At 46.2% G+C, this 15,348-nt stretch overlaps 1 protein-coding gene across 1 annotated transcript in view; it reads right to left on the bottom strand.

Moving 5' to 3' along the window:
* The window catches only part of LOC126524387 (fatty acid synthase-like), a 270,389-nt gene extending 256,451 nt beyond the window's left edge, over window positions 1–13,938 (bottom strand). The window contains exons 1-2 of the mRNA XM_055067059.2: window positions 13,806–13,938; window positions 2,820–3,146 (exon numbers count right to left, since the gene is read on the bottom strand). Of these exons, the coding sequence (XP_054923034.2) occupies window positions 2,820–3,146; window positions 13,806–13,938 (460 nt within the window). The remainder of the gene's footprint in view (window positions 1–2,819; window positions 3,147–13,805) is intronic.
* Between the last annotated feature and the right edge of the window lie 1,410 nt (window positions 13,939–15,348).

The raw sequence follows: 15,348 nt of genomic DNA, 5'->3' as shown, positions 1-15,348 counted from the left end.
CTAATCCTTCATAATATATCGTAATCAACCTTAGTCGACCCTAATCCACAATAATCGTCTTACATTCACTTTAATCTAACTTATTCCGCGGTAATCCTCTTTGATACGCCTTAATCAACCTTAACCGGCATTAATACACCCTAAGACACCTTAATCCACGTTAATATAATCATCATCATCATCAGCCTGGTTATGGCCACTGCAGGGCAAAGGCCTCTCCCATACTTCTCCAACTACCCCGGTCATGTACTAATTGTGGCCATGTTGTCCCTGCAAACTTCTTAATCTCATCCGCCCACCTAACTTTCTGCCGCCCTCTGCTACGCTTTCCTTCCCTTGGAATCCATTCCGTAACTCTTAATGACCATCGGTTATCTTCCCTCCTCATTACGTGTCCTGCCCATGCCCATTTCTTTTTCTTGATTTCAACTAAGATATCATTAACTCGCGTTTGTTCCCTCACATAATCTGCTCTTTTCTTGTCCTTTAACGTAATATCATCACTAATTAATCAATGATTAGCCCTGCTAATCACCAATCTTCTCTTATACACGGTTGCACATGCTTTGGTTCGGTTCTATTCATCTTCGGGTGGCACGATATTTTCTGCACTTCACAACGGGACCATGAAACAGCTTTCGTCTTATAAACATTGCGAGGGTGTACGTCCGATACATATGCGTGTTTCAGCCTATTTTGCAGAACGATCACTAGCGTTCGTGTAGTTCAATATTGTACTAGTGCATTGGCGTTACGCGGCATCAGCATAGCGATGACCTTCGATAACTTTGAAGAATGTTCGGTTTCTGTGGGAGCACCATGTGCAAATACCAGTGATAAGCGCGCGAAAACGGTTGACGACAAAAAGTAAAACGTTGCCAACATAAAAAGTGAAGAAAAAAATCCCTGTGCCCTTCCAGTCTGCGAAGAAGGATGACCAGCGAAGCTGTGTATGTGGGCACCTTAATGGCGAACAGCACCTTCGCCCTGGGTCGGCCTGGCATTGGACTATCTTCAGAATCGGCCCACGTAGTGGGAGCGCTTAACGCCTGCTTCACCTCCACCACAGGACGGCCTGGCATTGCACTATCTTCGTGATTGGCACACGTATGCGGAGTGCTTAACGCCTGCTTCACCTCCGTCGCGGGTCGGCCCGGCATGGCACTGTCTTCGGGATCGGCCGATGTATGCTGAGTGCTTAGCGCCTGCTTCACCTCCGCCGAGGGTCCGGCTGGTATTGCACGGTCTTCGGGATCGGCCCACGCATGGGGAGTGCTTAACCCCTGCTTCACCTAGGCCGCGAGTCGGCCCCGCATTGCATTATCTCTGGGATCGGCCCACGTATAGGGAGTGCTTAACGCCTGCATCACCTATTGGAAACATTCGCTTACTAACTAAATTAACAATGATAGAATATGTAAGCGTGACTCAAAAATTAACAGACTCATGGAGACAGTGTTATGTTTGTGTATCTGCTGCTTTCTACGTCCTTGTTCAGTTGCACTTACACATTCTATTATGGATTCAAACCAACTAGGCCGTCAACATGTTTTAATCAAATTAACCAGCACGGTGTCAGGTGCGCACTGGTAAGCATGAACACATCTCTATCAATGACAGCGGAACCTGTTTGTGAAAACGGTGGAGTTACGAATCATGGCAGCAGCTGCGAGCCAATTGACCTGTGTGCATCTGTCGCTTCAACGCGAAAGAAAAGTCGAAAGCACAGCACATACGATGCTACCGGCTCAAAGCACGCTCTGCAAACATCGCAGATTATTTTGAAGATGAGACCCGCGCGGGCGCGCACTTTGCCCACATCACAGATTGCTTTTCAGAAACACGAGCGCCGACAACACGTCCCTACGGCGTCAGCGATTCGCGTGGCCAACACCGCAGTATCTGCACTCTGCACAGAGCGGCGGGCTGAGGAGGACATCGAAACACCCTGGCAGCTGTCGGAGAAGAACATCCCACCTCCCTCGCCTAATCCCCATTGCCTCGCGCGCCACAGGAGATGGCACACCTCTGGAGCGCGTTCCTCGCTTGTGCACGCGAGATTGAATCGCGGCAGCCGGCTCACACTCACAAGCTTTCACCCATACGGAACCTCACGACGATGGCGACGCCAACGCCGACGACAGAAATGCACCTGGAGTGTCCATATAATTGTTATCTCAATAAAAGCCGACGCGTTTCATGGGCTGATCAGATTTCCGATGATCGCCGACTATGCTCGCTGGTATCCTTGTGTTTTAAATGTAACCTTTCTTTGGGGAGGCAGTGGTTCGCCGAATAAAGTGTTTGTTTCGTGATTCGCAGTTTTCGCTGGTGCTTTTTACAGCGTCACTACAAAAGGTACCATATGTAAGAAACAAAGGCACAGAAGTGTGTCATGTGATTCTAGTAATATTAGGTCTCTTGTTTTTCCGTTGCAAGATATGACCTAATTACACCATGGTAATCTTCGCAGACTTGAACCTATTTGCAACCGAATGGGCGAAGTGGGACGTCTCTGAAATCAAGGATCACACGTAGCGCGTGTGCACCTGAAGAAAACACGGTACCTCGCATTCTGAAAGCCTGAACAAGTACAAATAAACGGCAATTATTTATACGCGACCTTGCGTTCACAATTCGCAGTAGCATCATGTGACACAATTTGTTTCGCTGGAGGTGTATCATACCTAAAATGACCACACTGCGAAACGCGCCATGTGAAACTTCTATGATTTGGCTACTTGCGTGTACTTTCCGCAGCGTTCCCCGCTAAGTGTGAAATGGCGTATACAGAATTTAGAGGTTTACAAAACGCTTACCGTTAAAGTCAAAACAGTAGGAAATGCGATTTGCGAAGATGGCACGGTTGTTGCCGAGCAAGACATAGCTGTCGACATTCTCCGCGTCACCGCCAATTGCGCCCTCGGACTCAGAGTCGGAGCAGCCGATGAAGACTCCTACATTGCGACCTCGCATCGTCGCAGGGTCGTAGCCGGCATCCACGATGGCCTCGTAAGTGGTCTCCAGCAGCAACCGCGCCTGGGGGTCCATCACATGCGCCTGTTTTGGGTTGACGCCGAAGAAGTGAGCGTCGAAGCGGGAGAGGTCACGGATCGTTCCCTTTCGTTCAGGCAAGCCAAGAAATCCTGCGAGTGACAAATGTGTTAATACTTCATGAGGGATTATGAGGCGCGCCGTGTTGGGGTACTCGCGAGTAACTTTGACCATTGAAGTTGCTTTAGCTAGTGCACAATACATGGACGTTATTGCATTTCGTCCTGGCTGAATGCGGTCGCCGCGGCCGGGATTTGATCCCATGCCTTTGGTCTCAGCTGCGCAGCACCACATCCACTAGTCCATCGCGGCGGGTAACAATTTGAGACAATAGATACAGTCATTCGCTGCTTCGCTGTAAAAGGAACACTTCATGCGAGTCAGTTCATTTGTTTCTGCACTACGTGATCATATTTTGATGTGCCGTGGTATAGCAGTTGCTAATCCTTTCCCCTGCTGGTTACAAGGTCATGGGTTTGGATCCCGGCCTCAACTCAGAAGGCTCAAAAATATATATATGTAGCCGTGCACATTTATGTGCACGTTAAAAAATTGTTGAAGCTCATCAGGAGCCCTACAATACAGCGTCCCTCAGAGCTCGAGACATTTTGCCACAGAAATCAATCAGCCATGCATTTTCTGGCCTGGACATATTATTATTCAAACTGTTCGATGAATAATTTGCGGTGCTTAGTGGAAGAGAGGAAGCAGTATGAAATGATAGTGAGCGACGAAGTGGCTTGTCGGGCAAGTTAGTTAATGGTACAATGTAGTTAAATGCCACCAACAGAAGCAAATTAAATCAGAAAGAAACAAAATGTAATGAGAGAGAAACAGGCAAGAAGTGCGGGAGGATCTTGAACTAAAAACTGACTTTATTTGATAAAAACGATGTCCCTGCGAGACCAAACGCAGCATACATGACAGCACTGTAAGTCACATCAGGGTAATCCTCCTTACTACAAACGACAACTTCTGTCTAGAAAGCGAAGCTTTACTTCTCAGGAACAACGATGGCGCGCTAACACACTTGTACGGCCCGAGTTCGTAGCTGTGAAAGGCTTCTAATAGCTCCTTCCTGTTACCTCTTCTTTTCCAACGATCGAAAGTTACTGAAGAGAGGAATGCAACCTGACTGTTTACGACGTATCGGAAGACTGCTGCGCGTGCTTATGAGAAAATTGCTACGTTCAAGCATCCTATCGTGTATGCACGCACCCGACTGCACTATGTATTCTATACGACAGGTAACAAGGTTATCATAAACACACGTGTCGCATCTGCTATACTTTTTCACTTGTGCAGTGGCAAACTAGGAATTTCGGGAACCGTGCTGCGAAACTATGCTAGCCATATCTTGCAAGGCATACAGCAAGATAGTCTGACGGCGTTCATAGCAGCAATCATTTTCAGTCTGCGTAAAATGCCGCGTGGGGACGCCATTACAACTGCATTCCAAGTTTCCTGCTTGCGCACTTCGCGATCACTATGGTTTCTTTGTTTCATTTTTTGCCGCCTGTGTAATAATTCCAGCAAAGCTGTGATCAGAGATTGATGGCTACTTGCCATCAACAGTCTGTCAGCTTGTTTGTCCAAACGGTTTCTCGTCTGGTGCGCATAACCCTTTTATAATGCACTGTACAGGCACGTTTTAGACATACCTCGCCTAAGAAATTTCGAGTGAGGCGAACCATGTGATAACCGCCTCTTTTTTTTGTCGTCGGACTGTAAGTACAGCAGAAATTATGACATCATTCTACCACCATGGTTGTAGAAGCATAACCACACTTTTTAAAGCCTAACGGATTGTTTCTATGGCGCTTCATGAGCGAAACGTAGATCACTAGATCTTCGGATAACTAGGATAATCTAAGCAGTCACTTGGTTTGAAATCTCAAATAAGATCAAAATCGTCAACGTATCAATACACACCGGTAACTGGGTCACAACTCAAGGCTTCTCATTAAATTTTGTCAAATTTTTTCAGAAAATGCTGTCCTGAACGAGCGCTACACTTGAACATATACAGGGTGGCCCACCTAAATTTAGCCGAACTTTAAGAATATGCGAATGCCACGTAGCTGGACGAGTATTGCTGTTTGAGGTCACTTAGCACTACATCAATTATTTTTCGGATCCTCCTAATTACATAATTAGCCTTAATTCGTTTATCAACTTTTCAAATGTTATAATTAGATGAAAACCGTCAATGAGAAAATGGTGCACCAACGTGAAAAATTGTCGATACAGTGTTTTGTTGCTCAATAAGTGCCACACAGAAGTGTTTTTGAGACAGGAAAGAAGGCCTCCAATCCATGAAAAATGGCGGAGCGATTGGCTGCATGACTGTATGCATTCGCGGGCTTCTTTCAATTTCACAAAACGCTTTTATGCAGCACCTACTGAGCAACAGAAACCTGTTTCGGGATCTTTTCATGTTGCTGCACAATTTTCTCATTGGCGCTTTTCATCTAAATATAATATTTTAGAAGGTGATTACATAATTGAGGCCAATTGTGTAATTAGGTGGAATACAAAAGACAATCTGATTATCTCCAAGGGAAGGCAAACAACATGACGTTAGTTTTGTCAAGCTAAGTCGCATTTGTATATTTGCAAAATTTGGCTGAAATTTCGTGGGACACACTGTATCAATTCAATTCTTTTAGAGAAACAGCTTGCCGTGAAATATTGCAAAAATTACGAAAAGATAAACAGCTGAAAATTTCATCAAATTCTCTGTCGAGAGGCCCCAACTATCTTGCCAAGATGTCTCTCCTTGGTATTCAATAAGTGCCTCCGGTTAGTGATCCTAAGACGACCACTAACCGGAGTAATTTATTGGACTGCAGAATTCTGAGGTCATTGTGTACGAGAAAACGGACAAGGGACCGCATAGCCATTTCAGTGGGGCCACTGTTTGTTTATTATTTCTGTAGGTGTTTGATTCTTTTCGAAAGGTACCTTCCCTTCTCATCCGACGGCGCTTTCCCTGGCGCCTTCTAGACAGTGGTGAGCAGCTGGTGACAAGACAATCGCGGCAGTTAGACAAACTTCGGTCCATTTATTCCGTTCACAGACGCCAGCTGGACGGGATGCGCTATGCCGGTTGGCCACACCTACCGCTTCAATGTTCGTCTGAGTTTGCTTAGAAAAACTGCTCACGACCTAACCCTAGTACGTTTCTGTCAGCAACCCGGCAGGGTCAACGTATTGGCGGTGCACGGCGGTTCCGAAACGATTGTCAAAGCCTTGCGGGCATGCTAGCCTAAACCAATCTTGTCAAACGATTTTCAAGCCAATCTTATTAAACCAGTGCCAAGGAATGCTTGCGCTACTGTTGTTCTGCACTCGCAATGAATATCATAAAGTGATCGACGTCATTGGCGCATTATTTCATATTTATTTCGGTACTACCATACTGGGCCGTCCACAGCGGTAAAATACTGCAGGCTATAACACCCAAGACGATTTTGTTTAGAGAAGTTTTTGTTGAGTTAATACGACTTCAGGTGCTCAATTATCGAATTGCAAGGTCTCCTCTGTAATTCATTTCAATTCCTCTGTAATTTTCCTGTGTGAGTCAGTTATTTAATAGGTCCTATTCTAATATAGCGCGGACTGCAAGGAAGACAGACCCAAGAGGCAAATCGCCAGTGTGTATGTTGAGCGATGCAAGACAATGAGCGCACCCCACGAGCGCACCGCACATGAAACGTGACCACCTAGCGAATTAAGTAGTTTAGCCCGCACATTCCTGTAATTATTACGCAAGAAAGTGATAAAGCTGCAGCGGACAATTCTGCGGCACTACACATCTGGTAAATCGGGCACACGAGATCGGGCTGCTGGTTACCGGAGCGATCTTTGCCATCTACGCCCACTCAAACCGGGAGAAAAAGAGGGGTCTTAAATGTTATAGTACACCCCCCCCCCCCCGATTGGCACCTGGCAGCCGGTGTCCCCCCCCCCTCTCCTTACTACGCCACTGCAGATGACCCAGCGCCCCCAATTTATCGTATGCTCACGTGAGTCGCCTTAAATGGAACCCAACAACATATATAACACATATCAACGATTTCCAAACTCCTTAGTTAGCTTATCACTGCACGCTCCCTAAAAACGAGGACATTCAGTATCATTTTACCTTTCATTATTAAACTACAGGATTTAACCTGATCATTTTTCAGTAATATACACATTAATAACTCCAGTGCAAAACTGCAGGCAAACACTTTTATAATGTAAAGCGAAGCATTGAAAATCACCTTCTGTGACCGTGATGAAACATCGGCATATATTGCTTGACATTAACATATTTGTCGTTTAAGTACGTATAGTCAATCTGAAGTTATTTTCAGTGCTGTCACGCATGCCCATGTGGTCTTGTGAGGCGTCGTTCTTACGAAATAAAGTCAGTGGTTAATCCAGCACCATCGCTCTTCCTTTACCAATTAGATCTTTGCAGTTCTTAGTGACTTAACTTCCGTTTGCTGCCCCCCCCCCCCCATTCTATTACGTTATAAAAATAAAAACGCGAAAATGAACTTTACTCTTCGACTGATCTTACTGCGGAAAAGATATAACCGCCTAAAGTGCAATATAGGTAAATGCTTTTACCCGAAAGGAAAGTCAACTAAAGTCGCTACTGGTCTCATATTGCAGTCTCTATACTATATTGTGAGTTTTCGTCTGGCCAGGTCAAGGTCAGGGCTCGATCTATATTCTGAGCTGACCTATGGCCCAGTTTCTAAGGTGCTACTTTTTTTACAAGAAGCAGGTGTACAATTAATGCTCATGCCCATCAGAAGTGACCACGTGTGCGCAACAAGTAGCCTTTCGTTTCTTTTTTTTCTTTTGTTTGCGGCTGCCGTGAAAGCTTCGGCAGAAATCTCTGGATAGTAGAGAGCGTTTCCCTTGCGTCAATAGGCCTGGCTCCCTGCCGACGACCGACAAGAACGCAGATTTCTGAATGTGAAGGTACAGCTCGCTGTTCGTTTGAAGCAGAGACGCGTAAGCACCTCTTTTTGCGAGCCCTTTCGCATACGCGATCTCCCAACTAATATAGAAGGAGGAAACAAAACAAGAAGAAAATTACTCCTATGATTCAGGAGCACAGCTTTACTTTTCGACTGTGTAAGTTAATGAAACAAGGGCTGGCTGACACATGAGCCTTAGAGCATGAGCCATATCTAGCTCGCTAGCCTGCGTTTCAAGAATGACATTACAATTACTTTTATGCTGGGTAATTTCTGGATACATCTGCTCTCCCAAGGCGCAGCTCTTCGCTAATTGAAGCCCAGATATTCGTAACAAGTATTTATTTTGGTAACGCGGCAACGTATTTTAGACCGGCCAGTCAATCTGGTAGTTAGGAGACGGATAGAAAAGCAACAGAAGGCGAAATGATTTTGTTGTATTCTTGAAGTAGTCGAACGACCTAGTAATTCCCGCTACGTGAGCTGACATGCCGTGAACTCTCAGAAATCTACAATTTCCGACACTCGTCTCGACTTAAATTATTTTTTAAGATAACGGGTTTGTTAGACATCGTGTGACTATGTCACGCCGTACTTTGTCACGCTGACTTCCTTTGTATCGCGCTCAACATCATTTTGTATCACTACGTAAAAGTTTCGTCACACTCTACAGAGCAGCGCTTGCACATATATAGGCTGAAACAATACTTTCGTGAATGTCTTTTGTTCTATTTAGCCCTTTTCTATTTTAACCCTTTTAACCTTCCCACAGTACAGGGCAGCCATGAGATATTCGTTAAACTCCCAGTCTTTTCTTTCCTTTCATCTCTTTCACGCTGTGTAATGGAACATGTTTTATCGCCGCATATGCAATTACTAGACACTTTTAGAATAGTCTTTGTTTTCTTATCTACGGTAAATGCAGGCACCTTTGTGGGATGTTACAGTGCTTGTCCGTGAAGACTTTTAGCTTAACGTAGTGGAACGCAAACGTAAGCAGGTTGTTAAAACACAGGGCAACAACTAGAGTGTCGTGCCAAACATGTTAGGAAAGTACACTAGGAAGCATCCTGTCATTTCTACGGAGACGCGTCTTTTTAGGCCTACGGAGCCGGAATCAGAGTACGAATTAAACATTGTGGGCCCTATGCGCTCATAACTAGTGATTAAAGATTTTAGAGGAAGCGGACGCTCATTTCAAGAGTTACTGGCGATCAACGACAATGGGAGCGCAGACATTACGCCAATTCACGTTAAACAGGGAGCGCTGCGTGCCGCTGTGTTAAAACAACTGTATTTCTTAGCGGATGTAGATATTACGTACGTTAAAAGCCCCAAATGACGTATAGGAATATAGTGTATGTATACCTTGGGAATCCGATACCTTTCAGAGCATGCACAGTGAGGACAAGGCTGCTTCTCTACGTAAGTAATACGTTTATGTTTCGTTTCAAAACACGCCGGTTTATAACTCTCTATCATCATCATCAACAACAACATCATCATCATTGTCATCAGCCTATTTTTATGTCAACTGCAGGACTAAGCCCTCTGCCAGCGATTTACAGTTAAAATGGTATTGCCGTAGCCGATACCAACTGGCTCCTGCAAATTTTCTAATTTCACAACCCCACCTTATTATCTGCCGTGCTCCACTGCACTTCCCTCCTCTTGGCCCCTATGCCGAAACTTTAATGGTCCACCGGTTATCTCCGCTACGCATTACGCGGCCTTCCATCTTCATTTTTTTAGCTTAAAGGGCCCCTCACCAGGCCCCATAGCAAATGTTGGTCATACGCTGAAAGTGGTTCGCGGCCTCTAGGGAGTGTTCTGCTGCAAAAAGTTTTCAAATGAACTCATTATTAGCCGAGATAGAAACATATCAGCGCCTGGAACCCATGATTTCAGGAGGCGAGCACCACTGCACAGTGAGACACTCTCTCCACTCGCCCCGTCTAGTCTCCGCTAGCGAAATTCCTTCCCTGCTTTCTACCATACCGGACCTCGAGGGTCACATACGCATACGTCACGGGCACCGCCTTTATTTCTTTCTCCTCGCTTCTTTTTCGGCTCTGCGCACAAGCTGCTGTGATTGTCTGGTTTCACGCAGCGCACGATTTTGCGCGCTGTGCACAAGTACACATGACTAGCGGTATAGTTCAGTGCTACACGAACACAGAGGCAGAACAAGCGGATCGCACAGCATGATTACGCGCTGGAACGCGGTCGAAAATGGCATAGTTGTGGTACCTGCGCAAGCGACTTCACGACGTGTGAAGAAGCAGACGAAGCGGAAGTACATCTCTCTTTCTTTGGTACGAAGTAAAACATAAAACACGCAGACATTTCGTCTGTGTGTTTTGTTATTTCTCTAAACTTCCATTCGTCAATTGAAGCAACAGATCACACAAATAACAGATGGTGCCTTGAATAATTTTCGAAGCCACGTGTCAACGCAAGCGATGGCACAATGCGGACCCGCGTACGTAGGCGCAGGGACGCGAGTACACCACCGTCCGGCTTGGAACACAGCGGCCGCGAGGAGAAGAGAAAACGGCATTCGGATTGAAATTTCAGACCTTTCCGCGCAGCGTAGCGATGTAATTCTTTGCAAACGCGATCGTTGGTGCGCATTGTATGCTCTGAGCTTGTCAGCTATAAATGGCCAGAACTGGTGAGGGGCCCTTTAACGTTAGCCATACCAACGGCTATCCACGTTTGCTTTCTGATCCACACCGCTCTCCTCTTCTCGCCTAATAGTACGCCTAATATTTTTCATTACGTCGCTCTTCGCGCGGTCCTTATCTTGTTGGCGGGGGTATACCCTGCGCGAACGACAGGATGAAAGCAGAGAGGACGTACACAGCATTGACTAATAGTCGCACTGTCTTCGTTGTCTCCGCTTTCGTCCTATCCTTCGCGCGAGCATTGGTCTCCTACCTCGTAACTAAGCGAGCGAGCACAGTGAAAGATGAGAGCGAATGCGGAGCGGAGTGGGGAATGAAAAAAGTGGCGAAAGGGAAGAGAGCACGAGGAGAAAAGCCGAGAAGGAGGGTATGGCGAAAGCGTGAGAAGACAGTCGTACTGCCGCGGCGACGAAAAGATTTGCGGCGACAATGGCTACGAGATTGCGCCATAGTAGCGCGCGTCGTCTGTATGGAAAGAAACCGCTGCATGAGCGGAGGTTTTCCGCAGCGGCCGCCCTGAATCGCGTGCTTCCTTTCGTGATCTCCTCATTAGCGAGGCAGTCGCGCCACACTTCGCTCCGTTCGCATTATGCCCCACGAGACAGATTGTCCACGTCAGCTGCCACAAAATGAAAACAGGTTTGCAGCGGCGCTTTCATTTCGCATAAGGGTGTTTCATCATTGTCGGCGAATTTATACCCCCTTCGTCATGAACCAACTAGTCCTATTCCACACACTCCTGCAGTTCATAACTTGTTCTCGAGCTTCTTTGTTAACCGCCATCTTTATACTCCATATTTTAGAACCGGTAGATTGCAATGATTGCACATTTGTCTTTTCAACTGCAGTGATAAGCTTCCAATGCCTGCATCATCTCATGCAAATGAAGATTCGAATACAACTAGGAACTTGCTGCGATGGTCCAGTGGATATGGAGTTAGGCCGCTAATCTCGAGGTTGTGGGCAAGATCGTGGCCTTGGTGGCCGCATTTCTTTGGACTCAACACTCAAAAACGCCCGAGTACCTATATTGAGGTGCACGTTAAAGCAACCCTGATGGTCAAAACTTGAAAAGGCGGCAGCGCTAAAAGAAAAGAGACGGATGAAGCCAGGATGACCAGCACAAGCGCTTAACTTCCATCAACATGATCGTGAATGGTTCAGGATACTATACGTGCTGCTGGAGCCAGGGGTTATCATCTGCGCATGCATAAATATGCCAAAGGTCTTTTTTAGCGTGAGAACACACAAGGCTGATGTATAAGTAAGGGAAATTTTATCTGAATGGAGAATCTGGCAGCAGACTGTTCCTCTTTTCCTGCAGCGTTATCTTAAGGTTTTATCTCCAGATGACCCTTTCATTGTAAGCTACTCTAACCAGGTCGTAGAATAATTTAGGCCTTACACTGACAAAATATGTCATACTTTCTCAATTGACTATTTAGGTTTCTTTTATTATTCACCCATTACCTCATTCTTGAAAGCGTTGAGCATTCTATCGACAAATATGGTTCCATTGCTTTTCAAAATGCAACAGGGGTTTCAGTTCGCGGCTTTTTAGAACTCTTAACGTTTTATTTGCAGTCAACGTACATCGAGTTTGAAGGGACACCACACTCGCAAAAGCAGGGCGTATGCATTGGGTCCTGCATCACCCCAGTCCTTAATGACTTAGTACTTGCTCGTTCCCATCGTTCCTTACATGCCTTGTTGACAGACAAGAATGTTCTTAAAGCGTTCCCCTTTGTCCATTATTTCTTGGTTGTTTTAAATTGTGAAGCGCAGGCCATTTAATGTGAAAGTAGGAAGGTGTTGGCTATGTTCAAGGATGCAATGAACCCGCTTGATCGAGCGCACAAATTCCAACGTCAATGGCCAAATCAGATTTTTAGATATCCAGTTCCGGTTTAGATGTCTTGGAGTCTGCTGTAGCTATGAACCGCGCGCCAATAAGCCACTTCTACCTTGCAAGCCCACCCAAACTAAGTTTGTTAAACGAGCTATTGCCACGCAACGCCCAAAGAACGCTCTTAGTAAATCTTGCCCGAACTGTAGATCAGATGCGTTCAGCCATCAAGCCGAAAGATTGCTGGGCGCCGGGTATTCTCAGCACCTCCTCCTTTCAGTCGCAGAGGGCCTTTTAAAAAAGATGCGTACAAAGGCGAAATCGTGCGAGGCTCGCGCACAGCGGAGGCACAAGGTAGCCGTGATGCCTTACATTCACATGCTATCGTACAACCTGAAAAAGGTGGCCAGGCGTTAGGACGTCCATGTAGTGTTCTCTGCAACCACAAGCTGTCAACGCTTTGCATGTTGACCGACCCGGCGGCAACCCAGCAGCGTGACAGCGGCACCGAGCAGAGGTGGTCTTTTGTTGAGTGCGCAGAAGGCGTGGTTAACGAAATTCCTTTAGGTTGAGGAAAAGTGTACGTTTGCCGAACTGGGAGATGTGTTAACGATAGGCTAACGGAGCACGCAAACAACGAAAAAAATACGAGAAAAGGAAAATATTCTTTAAGGTTTGCTGGAAAGTCATTGTCTCACTTGCAATGACAGTTCACCGAATCTTGGACACACTTCCGTTATCAAGACGAGTAAAACGCGTCTAACACAGGAAGTGGCAAAATCTGAGCGGATCTCTAGACTTGGGAAGGGCAACCACAAGCCTTGCAGACAAAGACCTGGCATATTTACGCATGCGCAGATGATAATCCCTGACTTGGACAGCACGTATATTTTCGTGAACCATTCACAATCATGTTGTAGCAAGTTCAGCGCTCGTCCTTGTCGTTCCTTGTCCGTCCGTGTCTGTTTTTAGCGCTGCCATATTTTCAAATATATACCAAAATGCCCAATTCGCCACAATGGTCACAATTCTTCAGGAGTACCTCACTATCTCCGGTGTCGTAATGATGATATGGTATTGACACGTAAAACACCGTAATATATTTTGTCTGGAAATGAGAAGCTTCGTGAATATTTAGTGCTAGAACACCGGACACGTTTTCCTGAAAACGCTAGCCCTTAGTTCAACAAGATTATGCGGTAAATGGTAACGACGGGGGCTTAGAACAAGGAATTATACCTCGAGGCCAACGAGCGTCATCTTCTGTGACGAAATCAATACCCGCATAAAGCTTCTCCTTAAACTCGACGAGATGGTCAGCTTGCGGGAAATAGGCTGAGAAGCCAGTGATGACAATGTCGTCCTCCTTCATCGTGCTCTGAAAAGCAAGAAAGTGAATAGGCAATCATTGAACAGGACACTGCGCAGCAGCACAGTTACAAAACTTCTGGATCTAGAGGAGGTACTCTGCAAAAGTGGAAATTAAAGCTGCCAATAATGACGGTATAACACTAAGCTTCAATTTGGTATTTAATGGTGTAATCAACGGTAAAAGCATAAATTCAGTGTCTCACGTGATAAGAGATAAACGCCCCACCCGCAGAAAACACCCTGTTCTACAAAACGGAGCTGCCTGCGAGCGCTATGATTCAGCCTAACATCGTGACATCTATATTAGTATTACATGTACCCAGCTTACCAGCAGTGTGGCCGAGGGATGCACAGTCGCTCGGCGCCGGAAGCATATAAGCTGTGTTCGCCAGACGGTTGCACTGTCAACCTCTACTGCCGAAACGGGGTGAAAGCTCTTCCTTGCCGTTTCTGTGCAAGTGCGAGCTGACGCTTCATGTCAAGCACGCGAGGCTGTATAAATTACACCGTGTGTTTCCTGCTATGACAGGCGCAGATGGATTTTTGTCGGACAGTACTGTTGCAGAACAATTGCAATTCTGCTGAAGCAAGGACCCTAGCGCAATATGGAGACAATATGCAATACAGGAGACCAGCTGCAAGTAATGTTGTAGGTTTCCAAGGAGGAGGAGGAGGAAAGACATTTATTAAAAAAAAAAGGACGAGCAGGTGTCTTTCTGCTTGTGCGGGAGGCGCCCTTAGTCCAGGGCTCCTGTGGCTCTTGCTGTCTCCCGGGCCCGCCGCACCATTTGTTGCTGGTTACGAGGGTTCGAACTAGTCAGCACTGCCTCCCATTGCTAGGGTGTGGGGTTGGGTATTTGCGGGGCTGCCTTGACGTTGGGGCACGCCCACGTCGTGTGATGTAGGGAGGCGTAGTCGTTACAAAGGAGACATTTGTATGAGATTGTAGTGTTTATTGCGTGTAGTCTGCTTAAATGGGAATATGTATTGGTTTGTAATTGTCGCCATGTTACGGCGTCTTCACCTGAGAGGGTCTTGTGTGGAGGTGGGTATTGTCTCTTCAATCTGTGGTGTTGTAGTATGGCGTTGTATTGTGAAGGTACGGGCTCCATATATGCGGCCGTATCCCTCTCTTGTGGCGCCCGGCAGGCATGAGCTCAGGCTACAGGTTTCCAATATTATTACGAACGAACAGGGCGATCGGCACGCAGCTATACAGGCGAAGTCGTCGCCACGAGTCAACTTGTTACCACAGCAACATGTAACTTTGGCTATTTGCGTTCGTCTTTCGTGCTACTGCGACAGAAACAAAAAGCGCGAATAGAAGAGAGGGAAACGGATAATTTGTTACAAGTTCGGCAAGACTGCTGTGCGCTGTTTATTTGCAACTATGGGTAACTTCCAAGTTGAA

This window comes from Dermacentor andersoni, chromosome 3 (assembly GCF_023375885.2).
Source record: "Dermacentor andersoni chromosome 3, qqDerAnde1_hic_scaffold, whole genome shotgun sequence".
Taxonomy (NCBI): domain Eukaryota; kingdom Metazoa; phylum Arthropoda; class Arachnida; order Ixodida; family Ixodidae; genus Dermacentor; species Dermacentor andersoni.
This window is presented reverse-complemented; position numbering and strand designations above follow the sequence as displayed.